Here is a 16,252-nt window from a genome sequence, read left to right as displayed (position 1 = left end):
TAATAATTTTAACAGATAAGAGGAAAGTGTGAAATCAGATAAAATTTGGATGTCAGCATTGCAATGTAAGAATGACGAACGATTATTTTCAGTCGAGAATGTTGGCATACCATCTTGTAACCAAAAATTCGTGATAGACTGTGGCATCCTCTACACTGCCTATGTATTCGGCACTCCCTCGAGTTCTGGTTGCAGTTTGCCTTTTCACCTCTAAAGATGTCTCCCGCAGTTCATCTACATCTACATGACTACTCTGCAATTCACATTTAGGTGCTTGGCAGAGGGTTTGTCGAACCACAATCATACTATCTCTCTACCATTCCACTCCCGAACAGTGCGCAGGAAAAACGAACACCTAAACCTTCTGTTCGAGCTCTGATTTCTCTTATTTTATTTTGATGATCATTCCTACCTATGTATGTTGGGCTCAACAAAATATTTTCGCATTCGGAAGAGAAAGTTGGTGACTGAAATTTCGTAAATAGATCTCGCCGCGACGAAAAAGTCTTTGCTGTAATGACTTCCATCCCAATTCGCGTATCATATCTGCCACACTCTCTCCCCTACTACGTGATAATACAAAACGAGCTGCCCTTTTTTGCACCCTTTCAATGTCCTCCGTCAATCCCACCTGGTAAGGATCCCATACCGCGCAGCAATATTCTAACAGAGGACGAACGAGTGTAGTGTAAGCTGTCTCTTTAGTGGACTTGTTGCATCTTCTAAGTGTCCTGCCAATGAAATGCAACCTTTGGCTCGCCTTCCCCACAATATTATCTATGCGGTCTTTCCAACTGAAATTGTTCGTAATTTTAACACCCAGGTACTTAGTTGAATTGACAGCCTTGAGAATTGTACTATTTATCGAGTAATCGAATTCCAACGGATTTCTTTTGGAACTCATGTGGATCACCTCACACTTTTCGTTATTTAGTGTCAACTGCCACCTGCCACACCATACAGCAATCTTTTCTAAATTGCTTTGCAACTGATACCAGTCTTCGGATGACCTTACTAGACGGTAAATTACAGCATCATCTGCGAACAACCTAAGAGAACTGCTCAGATTGTCACCCATGTCATTTATATAGATCAGGAACAGCAGAGGTCCCAGGAAGATTCTCTGACCTGACTGTAATGCAGGATGTCTGCAGATCATGAAAGTCCCGAAAAAGTGATGTAATAACATGTGGTCATCCAATTAATGAAAAGGTAATGAAATTGAGTAGGTAGTCATGAATTTTGTTTTGTGTTCAGTCAAGTGCGGTTCTAAAAGGGAGTAGCAAGGTAGTGCTACCCCCAAAAATGTTGTATCCCGCAGTCAATTCAGTAAAAGATCGTGTATATATTATAAAGATTCACAAGAACTCTTAAAGTCTTTGTTATCTATAGGGGACTTGCATATATGACTGGTATATTTGAAACGGCAATACAAACTAAACGAGCAGCGATAGAAATACACCGTTTGTTGCAATATGCTTGGGACAACAGTACATTTTCAGGCAGACAAACTTTCGAAATTACAGTAGTTACAATTTTCAACAACAGATGGCGCTGCGGTCTGGGAAACTCTATAGTACGATATTTTCCACATATCCACCATGCGTAGCAATAATATGGCGTAGTCTCTGAATGAAATTACCCGAAACCTTTGACAACGTGTCTGGCGGAATGGCTTCACATGCAGATGAGATGTACTGCTTCAACTGTTCAATTGTTTCTGGATTCTGGCGGTACACCTGGTCTTTCAAGTGTCCCCACAGAAAGAAGTCACAGGGGTTCATGTCTGGCGAATAGGGAGACCAATCCACGCCGCCTCCTGTATGTTTCGGATAGCCCAAAGCAATCACACGATCATCGAAATATTCATTCAGGAAATTACAGAAGTCGGCCGTGCGATGTGGCCGGGCACCATCTTGCATAAACCACGAGGTGTTCGCAGTGTCGTCTAAGGCAGTTTGTACCGTCACAAATTCACGAAGAATGTCCAGATAGCGTGATGCAGTAATCGTTTCGGATCTGAAAAATTGGCCAATGATTCCTTTGGAAGAAATGGCGGCCCAGGCCAGTACTTTTTGAGGATGCAGGGACGATGGGACTGCAACATGGGGCTTTTCGGTTCCCCATATGCGCCAGTTCTATTTATTGACGAAGCCGTCCAGGTAAAAATAAGCTTCGTCAGTAAACCAAATGCTGCCCACATGCATATCGCCGTCATCAATCCTGTGCATGATTGTCTCTCGTGCAGCAATGGTAGCGACGCTGAGGGGTTGCCGCGTTTGAATTTTGTATGGATAGAGGTGTAAACTCTGGCGCATGAGACGATACGTGGACGTTGGCGTCATTTGGACCGCAGCTGCAACTCGGCGAACGGAAACCTGAGGCCGCTTTTGGATCACCTGCTGCACTAGCTGCACGTTGCCCTCTGTGGTTGCCGTACGCGGTCGCCCTACCTTTCCAGCATGTTCATCCATCACGTTCCCAGTCCGTTGAAATTTTTGAAACAGATCCTTTATTGTATCGCTTTTCGGTCCTTTGGTTACATTAAACCTCCGTTGACAACTTCGTCTTGTTGCAACAACACTGTGTTCTAGGCGGTCGAATTCCAACACCAGAAAAATCCTCTGTTCTAAGGAATAAACCATGTTGTCTACAGCACACTTGCACGTTGTGAACAGCACACGCTTACAGCAGAAAGACGACGTACAGAATGGCGCACCCACAGACTGCGTTGTCTTCTATATCTTTCACATCACTTGCAGCGCCATCTGTTGTTGCAAATTGTAACTACTGTAATTTCGAAAGTTTGTCCGCCTGAAAATGTACTGTTGTCCCAAGCATATTGCAACAAACGGTGTATTTTTATCGCTGCTCGTTTAGTTTTTATTGCCGTTTCAAATATACCGGTCATTTTTGAAACACCCTGTATCTGTGCAAGCCATGTCAGCAAAACCATTGCTACTGCAATTTGCAACCCTGAGGGACAGGTGTGGATATAGAAATTTGGAGGTGTGGCTTCATTGAGCTATGGGGAAGTCCATTAAGATAAACAACTTTGACAAAGGGCAGATTATTATTACACAAAGCCTGTGAACGAGTAGCTTGAAAATGGTGAAGCTGATCAAATGTTCACGTGCCTCTGCTGTCGTCATCTGTGGAAAGAGATAAAAGACAGTAAAACTACCAAAGGCACTAAATACTTGGATGTCCTTGACTCTTCACAGAATGTGGAGTTTGGAGCTTTGTCTGCTCTGTAAAGTAGGACTGATAAAGGTCTGTGGCATCTCAGCCAAAAGAGCACAGTGACTGTGCATGCACAAGTGCTTCAGAGCACACCATTCATCGTAAATTGTTGAACATGGAGCTCCACACAGACAGACAAACTGTCAGATGCCTGATATGCAAAAGCTACTGTAGGAGTTTGTTAGAACAGCTGTTTCTTTAATTCTGTCCGCTCCCACTTCCGTTTAAATATTTTTATTCCACATCTTTTTTGGAAAGATATTTCCTTAAGGGGATTTTAATAATTAATATAAAACTATTGTAATTTTAATCTTGTTTTAAAGGTGTTGGGGACAAACAGAGTAAGATCGATTTCTCACTAGCCAAAATGTTCCTGAAGCCTTCCGACTGCTGTCGCCTGCTAATGTTTTATTTCATCAAGCCATGTGAGATTTCAGTGTGTTACACAATACAAGTAGCATAATAATAATAATAATAATAATAATAATAATAATAAATATACAAAGTAGATCCTAAATTGATACAGTTCCTAAACATAGTAATGAAAAATTGGAAAACCACACTTAATATCCAAACAAATTCAAATAATATCACATCACAGCCAATACAGATTAAGCGTGGAATATACCAAGGAGACTCATTAAGTCCTTTCTGGTTCTGCCTTGCTCTGAACCCACTATCCAACATGCTAAATAATACAAATTATGGATACAATATTACTGGAACATACCCACACAAAATCACACATTTGCTATACATGGATGATCTAAAACTACTGGCAGCAACAAATCAACAACTCAACCAATTACTAAAGATAACAGAAGTATTCAGCAATGATATAAGTATGGCTTTTGGAACAGACAAATGTAAGAAAAATAGCATAGTCAAGGGAAAACACACTAAACAAGAAGATTACATATTGGATAACCACAGCGACTGCATAGAAGCGATGGAAAAAACGGATGCCTATAAATATCTAGGATCCAGACAAAAAATAGGAATAGATAATACAAATATTAAAGAAGAACTAAAAGAAAAATATAGACAAAGACTAACAAAAATACTGAAAACAGAATTGACAGCAAGAAACAAGACCAAAGCTATAAATACTTATGCCATACCAATATTGACCTACTCATTTGGGGTAGTGAAATGGAGTAACACAGACCTAGAAGCACTCAATACACTTACACGATCACAATGCCATAAATATAGAATACATCACATACATTCAGCAACAGAAAGATTCACATTAAGCAGAAAGGAAGGAGGAAGGGGATTTATCGATATAAAAAACCTACATTATGGACAGGTAGACAATTTAAGAAAATTCTTTATAGAACGAGCAGAAACTAGCAAAATACACAAAGCAATCACTCATATAAATACATCGGCTACACCACTACAATTTCATAACCACCTCTACAACCCTTTAGACCACATAACATCAACAGATACGAAGAAAGTAAATTGGAAAAAGAAAACACTTCATGGCAAGCACCCGTATCATCTAACACAGCCACACATCGATCAAGACACATACAACACATGGCTAAGAAAAGGCAATATATACAGTGAGACAGAAGGATTCATGATTGCAATACAGGATCAAACAATAAACACCAGGTATTACAGCAAGCATATTATTAAAGATCCCAATACCACAACAGATAAATGCAGACTTTGTAAACAACAAATAGAAACAGTAGATCACATCACAAGCGGATGTACAATACTAGCAAATACAGAATACCCCAGAAGACATGACAATGTCGCAAAAATAATACATCAACAGCTTGCCTTACAACATAAACTTTTAAAACAACAAGTTCCTACATACAAGTATGCACCACAAAATGTACTGGAGAATGATGAATACAAATTATACTGGAACAGAACCATCATAACAGATAAAACAACGCCACATAACAAACCTGACATCATACTCACCAATAAAAAGAAGAAATTAACACAACTAATCGAAATATCCATACCCAATACAACAAATATACAAAAGAAAACAGGAGAAAAAATTGAAAAATACATCCAACTGGCCGAGGAAGTCAAAGACATGTGGCATCAGGATAAAGTTGACATCATACCAATTATACTATCAACTACAGGAGTCATACCACACAATATCCACCAGTACATCAATGCAATACAGCTACATCCAACCATATATATACAACTACAGAAATCCGTAATTATTGATACATGTTCAATTACCCGAAAGTTCCTAAATGCAATATAACACATACCATACAGTTAAAAGGAAGTGACGCCTGATCAAGGTCCGCATCACTTTTAATTTTTAACCAGACTTAACGTCTGAGAAAGTAAAGAATAATAATAGTAATAATAAAGAATAGGCCTCCGGTATGTTCTGCCAGTTGTAAAAGGCAACTAAAAGAACAAACCGCTAAGAGGGCTAACCCCCCTTTTAGTGTGATTAGTTGGTTCAGGACAGAACTAATGAAGCCTCGGACAAGTGCTGTCATGGTCGGGGACGACGCTTGAACCCTATGCCCGTCCACAATGGTAACGACACTGCTAGCCAACTGGAAAATGATTTAAATCCAAATAGAGGTGTTTTGCAGGATATGCTTCCTGCAACCACCCTAGAAGGAAAACAAAGACAGAGGATGAGATGGTCAGATGAAGTTAACCGACACCTCATGTTCTGTTATTACCAAGCAACAAACTTAGGAACCAACACAACTGGATACATATCACAAGTATACACAACATTTATTACCAGATACCCAGAATTAAAATTTTTAACAGAACAACGACTAGCTGATCAGATCCGTGTAATAATAAAAAATAACAGGATACCCCAGTCAGAATTAGAAAACATCAAACAACAAGTACAACAAATACTGGAACAAAATAATTTGCAATCAGAAGAAGAAGAAAATACAGTAATGGACTCAAACATTCCAGAGCAAACAAACAAAGAACACCACACATCAATTAAACAATCAGAGGAAAACGACATCTTAAGACAGCCACCAGAACAAGCACAAATAAAACACGAAGTGACACACATGTTAGATATAGAAGAAAAATTTCAGCTAACATGTATAGAATACAAAGACACAAATACAGACATTAGACCATTCTTGCATAGACCACCAAATAACCTACAAGTCGAAACAACAATAACAACTATCAACACAATCATACACAACAAAATAAATGAAAATACAACTATGGAAGAGTTACAACTACTGGTTTATATAGGAGCACTCACTACACTAAATATACACACTAGGCAGAGATCAGAACAAACCAACACACAGAAGAAACCCACAAAACCAGCATGGCAACACAGGTTACAGATCGGAATAGAAAAAGTGAGAAAAGACATCGGACAGCTAACACAATTTATAAGAAATGAAATGTCAGAAAAAAAAAAACGAAAAATGTTAGGTAAAATCTTACAACAAGAAGTGATAGAGCAATTAGATGAAAAGAAGCAGAAATTACAAGCATTGGCCAAACGACTTAGAAGATACAAAAAAAGAGAAAATAGAAGGAAACAAAACCAAACATTCAACACAAACCAAAAGAAATTTTACCGGACAATAGATAACACACACATTAAAATAGACAATCCACCAAACATAACAGACATGGAACACTTGTAGAGCAACATATGGTCATACCCGGTACAACATAACAGGCATGCATGGTGGATACAAGCAGAAACAGACACATACAAGATGATACCACAAATGCCTGAAGTGATAATTTTGCAACATGAAGTCACCCAAGCAATTAATTCTACTCACAATAGGAAAGCCCCTGGAAAAGATAAAATAGCAAATTTCTGGCTAAAGAAGTTCACCTCAACACATTCACATCTGACTAAATTATCTAACAGTTACATTGCAGACCCATACACATTCCCTGATACACTTCCACATGGAATAACTTATCTGAAACCTAAAGATCAAGCAGACACAGCAAACCCAGCTAAATATCGCCCCATAATATGCCTACCAACAATATACAAAATATTAACTTCAGTCATTACACAGAAATTAATGACACATACAACACAGAACAAAATTATAAATGAAGAACAAAAAGACTGTTGCAAAGGAGCACGAGGATGTAAAGAGCAACTGATAATAGATGCAGAGGTGACATATCAAGCTAAAACCAAACAAAGGTCGCTACACTACGCTTACATTGGTTACCAAAAAGCTTTTGATAGTGTACCCCACTCATGGTTACTAGAAATATTGGAAATATACAAAGTAGATCCTAAATTGATACAGTTTCTAAACATAGTAATGAAAAATTGGAAAACCACACTTAATATCCAAACAAATTCAAATAATATCACATCACAGCCAATACAGATTAAGTGTGGAATATACCAAGGAGACTCATTAAGTCCTTTCTGGTTCTGCCTTGCTCAGAACCCACTATCCAACATGCTCAATAATACAAATTATGGATAAAAAATTACTGGAACATACCCACAAAAAATCACACATTTGCTATACATGGATGATCTAAAACTTCTGGCAGCAACAAATCAACAACTCAACCAGTTACTAAAGATAACAGAAGTATTCAGCAATGATATAAATATGGCTTTTGGAACAGACAAATGTAAGAAAAATAGCATAGTCAAGGGAAAACACACTAAGCAAAAAGATTACATATTGGATAACCACAGCGACTGCATAGAAGCGATGGAACAAACAGATGCCTATAAATATCTAGGATACAGACAAAAAATAGGAATAGATAATACAAATATTAAAGAAGAACTAAAAGAAAAATATAGTCTAAGACTAACAAAAAGACTGAAAACAGAATTGACAGCAAGAAACAAGACAAAAGCTATAAATACTTATGCTATACCAATATTGACCTACTCATTTGGTGTAGTGAAATGGAGTAACACAGACCTAGAAGCACTCAATACACTTACACGATCACAATGCCACAAATATAGAATACATCACATACATTCAGCAACAGAAAGATTCACATTAAGCAGAAAGGAAGGAGGAATGGGATTTATCGACATAAAAAACCTACATTATGGACAGGTAGACAATTTAAGAAAATTCTTTATAGAATGAGCAGAAACTAGCAAAATACACAAAGCAATCACTCATATAAATACATCGGCTACACCACTGCAATTTCATAACCACTTCTACAACCCTTTAGATCACATAACATCAAGAGATATGAAGAAAGTAAATTGGAAAAAGAAAACACTACATGGCAAGCACCCGAATCATCTAACACAGCCACACATCGATCAAGACGCATACAACACATGGCTAAGAAAAGGCAATATATACAGTGAGACGGAAGGATTCATGATTGCAATACAGGATCAAACAATAAACACCAGATATTACAGCAAGCATATTATTAAAGATCCCAATACCACAACAGATAAATGCAGACTTTGCAAACAACAAATAGAAACAGTAGATCACATCACAAGCGGATGTACAATACTAGCAAATACAGAATACCCCAAAAGACATGACAATGTAGCAAAAATAATACATCAACAGCTTGCCTTACAACATAAACTTATAAAACAACATGTTCCCACATACAAGTATGCACCACAAAATGTACTGGAGAATGATGAATACAAATTATACTGGAACAGAACCATTATAACAGATAAAACACCACCACATAACAAACCTGACATCATACTCACCAATAAAAAGAAGAAATTAACACAACTAATCGAAATATCCATACCCAATACAACAAATATACAAAAGAAAACAGGAGAAAAAATTGAAAAATATATCCAACTGGCTGAGGAAGTCAAGGACATGTGGCATCAGGATAAAGTTGACATTATACCAATTATACTATCAACTACAGGAGTCATACCACACAATATCCACCAGTACATCAACGCAATACAGCTACATCCAAACTTATATATACAACTACAGAAATCTGTAATTATTGATACATGTTCAATTACCCGAAAGTTCCTAAATGCAATGTAACATACACCGTACAGTTAAAAGGAAGTCACGCTTGATCAAGGTCCGCGTCACTTTCCATTTTTGACCAGACATAACATCTGAGAAAAGAAAGAATAATAATAATTTACTGTGAGTGAAATGATTCCTGTAAGTGGTTTGCTTCATAAGCATTTTCCTGTTAGACGTTAGATGAACAAATGTAAATTAAAGTGCTTGGAAGACCAACACCTGCCATCAAGCAAACAATTTCATTTAAACGTAGGGCCTTCAGTAGAATTTTCAGAACTAGTATATTAGAGAAATAAAACTGGTCACGCAATTATAAAATGCTCTGTTTTATTTTCCATCTATACTGTTTTGAAAATTTATGGATCTACTTTAGTATCCTCATAACTAAAATCTATCTACTCATCTCTATTTGGTAATAGCCCAACCTCATGGAAAATATCAAAGTCAACAATGATGGCAATACCGCTTTTGTCAGAAGAATGTTAATAGTGTTTGAATAACCACATACAAGGAAATTAAATAAAACAGAATAAGTATGCATGTGTATGTAATGTATTTGAAACGCATAATTAACTATGAAAACTTTCACTGTTGTAAAAAGTACACACTGTTCTGGCCGTTTGCTAAACAGTGTCTGTGCCAAAAGGTTACACTGAAAAACTGGTAGAAAATTGCCGATGCACTCAAGTGTACAATTGGTTACATGCCTCCATCAGCCAGGAAAGGAGAAAGCTTCATAAACAACTAAAGGTATCCATCTATCATGCTAATTAAAATTAAAAATATGAATCTGTCTGGCATCTGCTTATTCTGTTATTTGTTTTGTGTGTCCATGTATCACGAAAACAGCATATTTTCGTCATACTGATGAATAAGTATGAAAACCACCAAGTACAGTTATCTTGTGTTGTTATCTTCTGTTTGATCCAGTGTAAATGCCTGTTTGGAGGTGCACACTAGTGAATCCTTGTGCAGTGTTCACATGAATGTGCATTTGCTTGTGTTTGCGAGCAATTGTGTCAATGTGAAGGGGGCTTGAGAGAGACCACCTTAGCTAGAAGACAAAAAGTCACAGAAGTATGAAATCTCTTTCTTAAGTTAGGCATCCGCTAAGGATGCAAAGTGAAGACAATCATATTTATTTATTCCGGGGAAAGGTTTACAACTGAATTTGTGGTTGTGTTCATTGTTCCATGTTTAAGTGGTGAAAGTTGAATCTCAGTTCCCAATCCTCTCCCCTAATCTCACACTGATGATCTACATGCAGTATAATTAACATGCTTCTTTGAATAAATTCTTTTAGAAACCTGTTGCTAATGCCCTTCATTTTAGTCGTAGGTACTGACACTGAAGTAGTAGATTCCTAAATTTTTCAAGGCGCCTAGGAAGTGCAGTTTCAGTGGCTACAACATGATGACTCAAAAGACTGGAAAATTTGGCTTCAAACAGTAGAAAGTAATAACTTTAACTGGTGCAAATGTGACTTCGACATTAGTGTCAGTGGCATGTCGTGTGTAAAAACACATGACAGAGGAAAGAGACATTCAGCATTGGTTCATTCATTAGTCGTAAGGCAGCAAAACAAGTTGCCTTTTACTGTAGTAAAAGCAGTGCCAGCGTAGTCACAAGTTCCTTCTGAACAGAATCTGAATGGCGGTAATGAATTACAATCACTTGCTCCTGCTACAACCTCTAGAACTTCAGATGAAGAGTGTTCCAAAACAACCTCATTGAAAAAATTTTTAGTCACTGGTAAGACAGTAAAATCTGAAATTATATGGGGCATGGATAAAGCCATGCCTTATTCTGCAGGAATAAGTTCTGGAAACACAACAGACATATTTCAAATTATGTTTCCTGACAGCATGATTGTGAAAAAAATCCAATTACACAAGGATAAGTTGTCATTTATAATTACTTATGAACTTGGCCCTCATTTCCAGAACCTCCTAGCTAACAAAGTTAGGGAAGTTGGATTCTTTTGTGTGTCATATGACAAGGGTTTAAACACAGTTGTCCAAAAGGGACAGATGAATTTGGTGATTAGTTTTTGGGAAGAACAAAATCAGTCTGTATCTACAAGATATTTAAGATATGTGTTTTTGAATTCTTCCACATCTTCTGGTTTAAGGCAAAGTTTCCAGGAAGGTCTGAATGTTTTGAATTTGTCATCTAAGTATATAATACAAATTTCAATGCGTGGGCCAAATGTGAGCTTGCAGATGTCGCATGATTTGCAAGCATTTACAATCAGTGAAGGAGATAATCAACCACAAATATTTCATTGTGGCACATACTTGCTTCATGTAATGAATGGAGCTTTGAAATCTCTTGTAATGAAAGTGGTTGGAATGTTCATGAATTTCGTAGGGTGATCTAGTACTTTATGAAGGACTTTGCTTCCAGGAGGGCAACCTTCTCAAATATCACTGGGTTTTCCAAGATTCCTCTCAAATTTTGTTCTGTAAGATGGGTTGGAAATACTGAAGCCACAAAGAGAGCACTTGAACTTATTTCGCATTTGAAGAAGTGTGTTACTGAGGTATAAGAAAGACCACCTGAAAGTAGAAACTATGAAAAAATTAAACGTCACTTACAAGACAGATTCCTTCGTGTAAACTGTAGTGTCGGCAGACTTGCCAACACTACGAACACTAATTGAAAGAGGCGGCCAAGATGCATGCGCTAACTCACGAAGGATGGAGTGAGGTCTGAAACAGGAGACTTAATGAATGCTATAAAGAAAAGTACGTAGCTTCTGGACTACTTAACTTTTAATCCTTCCTTTGTATACATCGTTCTTGATGAGACATTTGAAGATTGTGGCGATACAAGTGAGACTCTTTAGATACAAGCTATCTAAGGCTAATGGCGCCTTGCTAGGTCGTAGACATGGACTTAGCTGAAGGCTATTCTGTCTCTCGGCAAATGAGAGCAAAGGCTTCGTCAGTATAGTCGCTAGCAACGTCGTCGTACAACTGGGGCGAGTTCTCGTACGTCTCTCGAGACCTGCCGTGTGGTGGCGCTCGGTCTGCGATCACACACTGGCGACACGCGGGTCCGACATGTACTAATGGACCGCGGCCGATTTAAGCTACCACCTAGCAAGTGTGGTGTCTGGCAGTGACACCACATAAAACTTGAGTTTCTTCTATCATTATCAATTGAACTTCGGGAGTTGTTGACAAAGTATCAGTCAGATGACTCTCTCTTCCCCTTTTTGTGCAAAAATTTATTCAGTTTAATGTACGGCATTTAATATGTAGCATTACCTCTCAGTTCATAAAGAAAACTGTTATGGAAATGGTGACAAATTGTAGCAAATTACTTACTGTTGATATTATCAAAGCATGTATTCATGAAACAATTCATCATGTAGATATTGGATTTGATGCCACTTTTGCTAGCAAGTACTACATGGTAAAATTTGTCCTTATTGTCAGAAATAAACGCACAGGTCTGTTTCTAAAAATTGCTGAGAAGAGTCCTTTGAAATTAAAGAAAGGCAAAGGTGGTTCATGTTTATCACCTGAAGTTAAGCAGAGCTACAGTTTGAGAAATGCTTGATTGACAATTGCATTGTGTCAAAAACCTTAAGACTCAATCAACACCTGACGTAATCGAGAGAGTACTTACAGTTGTGTGAATACTCTGAAAACCAACTGAAATAATTCAGTCCAAATGAGGATAAACTTGATCACTTTCTGATGAGTTTGTTACAGACTGTGAACCATTACGTAATCAGATCTGTGCAGAAGCTGTTATGCATGTTTAACGGAAATGCTGCAGTAGAAAGAGGTTTTTCTATTAACAAAGACGCTTTAGTTGAAACTTAAAAATCAGTGATACTAGCATTCTGTTGTCTTAAGGAAAATTGTAAGTTTCCACTATATTACTGTGTTAAATCAGTTTGTATTTTAATTGATGTCATCATACATATATCTGAAAATATTCGAACCCCATTGTACATGAAAGTTTATAATGTTTTTATAGTATCTGATGGCTGGTCTACTGAAGGTCATATGCAGTTACATTGTTCATGCTGAAAACAATTTAAGTGATACAAGAATAATTACATTCAGCTTTCATTTCAGCCAGCTTTTGGGTTCATAAAAAAACTGTTTCTGTCATTGTACTATGCATATTTTTGAGAGGTAATGAAAAAGTCATGAATTTGCTGCTCTAAAAATCTGTAGACACCCTGTAATGGCTTTTAAATATTTGCTATTGTGAGGAACATACTGTGAAGCGAATGTTACTCTATTATGGTGGGTTTAAAAAAAAGATTAATAATACGCTTCTTTACAGAAATCACTTTCAATCGATGAAAGTCAAAAAAAGTTCAAAGAAATTATGAGATGCATTGTGGAAGTGGATGTCATGGCTTTAGTGCCAAACTGCCCCCCCCCCCCCCCCCACCTCTCTCTCTCTCTCTCTCTCTCTCTCTCTCTCTTTGTTTTCATCTTAGTGGCAGTTTTCAGCAAGGGCTCTTTATTGCTGAGTATCCTGACAAGTGGGGCCCTACATAACGTGGAATTTTGTTATACCTCAGCTAGTTCCCTTCAAAACAACCTTTGTTTTCTTATTGATGGTCTTGTTTACATTAGTGCTTAGTATATTTCTTTAGCATGCCTTGAAATTCAGAGAAATATATCATTTTGAAAGCATTCACCAGTTTGTTTGTGTGGCCATCCGCCGCAGCAAGCATGTAAATACTTGTTTTGCAAATCAAACTGCATTTTCCTGCTGCTAGTTGTTTTATTTAATCCATACACGTTTCGCCTTCTACTGTTTTAAGACATCATCATTGGAATCTATAATGATACAGTTTTGTTAGTTATAGATTATCAGACAGTTGACAAAAAATCGCGAAGTGAACTGTTTGATAATCTATAACTAACAAAACTGTATCATTATAGATCCCACTGATGATGCCTTAAAACAGTAGAAGGCGAAACGCGTATGGATTAAATAAAATAACTAGCAGCAGGAAAAGGCAGTTTGATTTGCAAAACAAGTATCGAAAGCATTCATCTGAAAACTTGAGAAATTTGTCTCTCATCAACTCATTTAAGAACCATAATAGCAAGAAATTCCCACAGATTTGACAGCATAATTTACTCAGTATAAAATTGAATGTGCACTCACTATTATCAGTATTTCACTGAACACTACGATTTTGATCATAGATTTGCAAACTGTGGCTATGTGAGGATGCAAATGGGGGAGTTGTGTTTTTTCATTCATTGTCACTTATGTAAAGAAGTCATCTTTCTGTTATTTTTTCCTTAATGGAGGACGTTCCCTTTCCTTTCTTGTCCTACTTATTTCCCATAATTTGCCGCTTCTACCAGTGGACTCACAAACCAAATTGAATTTATCGTTGGGAGCCCAAGGGGACAGCTTATGAATCAGTACTTTTACCTGGATGAAATGTTTACTGGAGCAAGTCAGGCACCAAGCCCTTACATGTGGGCCAGCCCTTGGGCAAGCAATTGAAAGGTATCCTGTGTTGAACATAGCTTGTAATTTTCTAGAATTCCTAGGCTTTTTGAGGCTCTTAGTTTTCATGCTACCTTATTTTCTGAAAGTTTGCTGAGAAACTGAAGGTTCAGCATGTGCTCTGACCTGACTGTAGTCAATGGGATGTAACAAAGAACTGCTTCCACTGAAAGTACCTACTCAAGGGAGCAAATCCTTGATTATAAGCCCAGAACAGTTCAAACTGGATTGGGAACTGGAGATTCGACCTTTTGAGAGGACTGGAAATCTTCCAGGGGTTAAGTTTTTTAAAGATAGGTTGAGAACAGTCTGGAAGTTTGGATGTTGAGGTTGAGAAGCTTGGATGTGGAGCTTGAGAGGATTTCTACTTTTTTTTGCTTGAAGGGATTCTGTTTCTGTCAAATTGGTTCTCACATCAAGGCAAAGTATTTTTATTGCTGCATAATAAAATTGTTGTGTAACTTAATCTGTGCATTGTGCTGTAAAATAATTACGATACAAATTCATGTGATGACCTCTGTGTTAATTTTGTAAATATCTATCTCCTAACTTTGCAGCGATGCTCATAATATGACTTGCACCTAAATATTATAAAATTCGTAAACTGATATTGTTTTTTAGGTACATGGTCATCATTTAAGAATGGCAGTTGCTAATCCTGACAAAGATGGTTTAATCCGTCCGGTTCCTTGGGGCGGCATGCGACGAATAGACAGAATTTTGTTCAACAAAACAATCTCTGGATCAGTACCAGTGGGTTACTGTTTTTCAACAGCTCTTACAAATCTAACAGATCATTTACCAATATATATGACACTAACAAACAAGCATTGTATGGAAACTAAAACATTGTAATGTCCTGTACACTGATCATCCACAGTTTAAAAAAAAAATCATGTCTCATATTTTTTTATTAATATTTACAAATATTGTGATGAAGTTTATACAACACACACAGACCTTTTTTGTTTTAGTATAGATGACCAACACAAGTTTAATTTTTATCACTCATGTTTCTCAGTTTTTTCTCCACTAGTGCTGTGCGCTTGATTCAGTATACTCCTCTATGTTTTTTATAGAATGTGCATAATGTGTTGGCATTTGTAAATACTTTTTTGTTGCAGTGAAGTAGCATCCCACTGTGTTATTGTGATCTTAATGTATCCATATTATTATGTAATTTCTGAGAGAAGAAATTAAACAATGTTTTGAAAATAGTGTGTGTGTGGAGCATACATGAGCTCTTTCATTGAGGAAAACAGTCATTGCCACTGCTCTGATAAACTTGAAAAAAGTTATGCCATCATCCTATTTAGCATAAAAATAATTATTTTGAATACCTGATCTTAACGAAGCCCAGTTTTATACAGATGTTAAGTTATTTATTGCAAGAAATTTAAGTTTGGGAATATTGGTGGCATTACAGCATGTGTACTTTAGTAAACACTTGGAAGAAAAGTGGACACAGTTTTGCAACCAGGATTTTTAATGAGCCACAGATG

The 16,252-nt window shown here is 37.2% G+C and overlaps 1 protein-coding gene across 1 annotated transcript in view; it reads left to right on the top strand.

Moving 5' to 3' along the window:
• LOC126199119 (sphingomyelin phosphodiesterase 3-like) overlaps positions 1 to 15,911 on the top strand; it is a 59,859-nt gene extending 43,948 nt beyond the window's left edge. The window contains exon 5 of the mRNA XM_049935875.1: positions 15,372 to 15,911. Within this exon, the coding sequence (XP_049791832.1) occupies positions 15,372 to 15,605 (234 nt within the window). The 3' untranslated portion in view covers positions 15,606 to 15,911. The remainder of the gene's footprint in view (positions 1 to 15,371) is intronic.
• The last annotated feature ends 341 nt before the right edge of the window (positions 15,912 to 16,252 follow it).

The sequence above is a fragment of the Schistocerca nitens genome, chromosome 8 (genome assembly GCF_023898315.1).
Source record: "Schistocerca nitens isolate TAMUIC-IGC-003100 chromosome 8, iqSchNite1.1, whole genome shotgun sequence".
Taxonomy (NCBI): domain Eukaryota; kingdom Metazoa; phylum Arthropoda; class Insecta; order Orthoptera; family Acrididae; genus Schistocerca; species Schistocerca nitens.
This window is presented reverse-complemented; position numbering and strand designations above follow the sequence as displayed.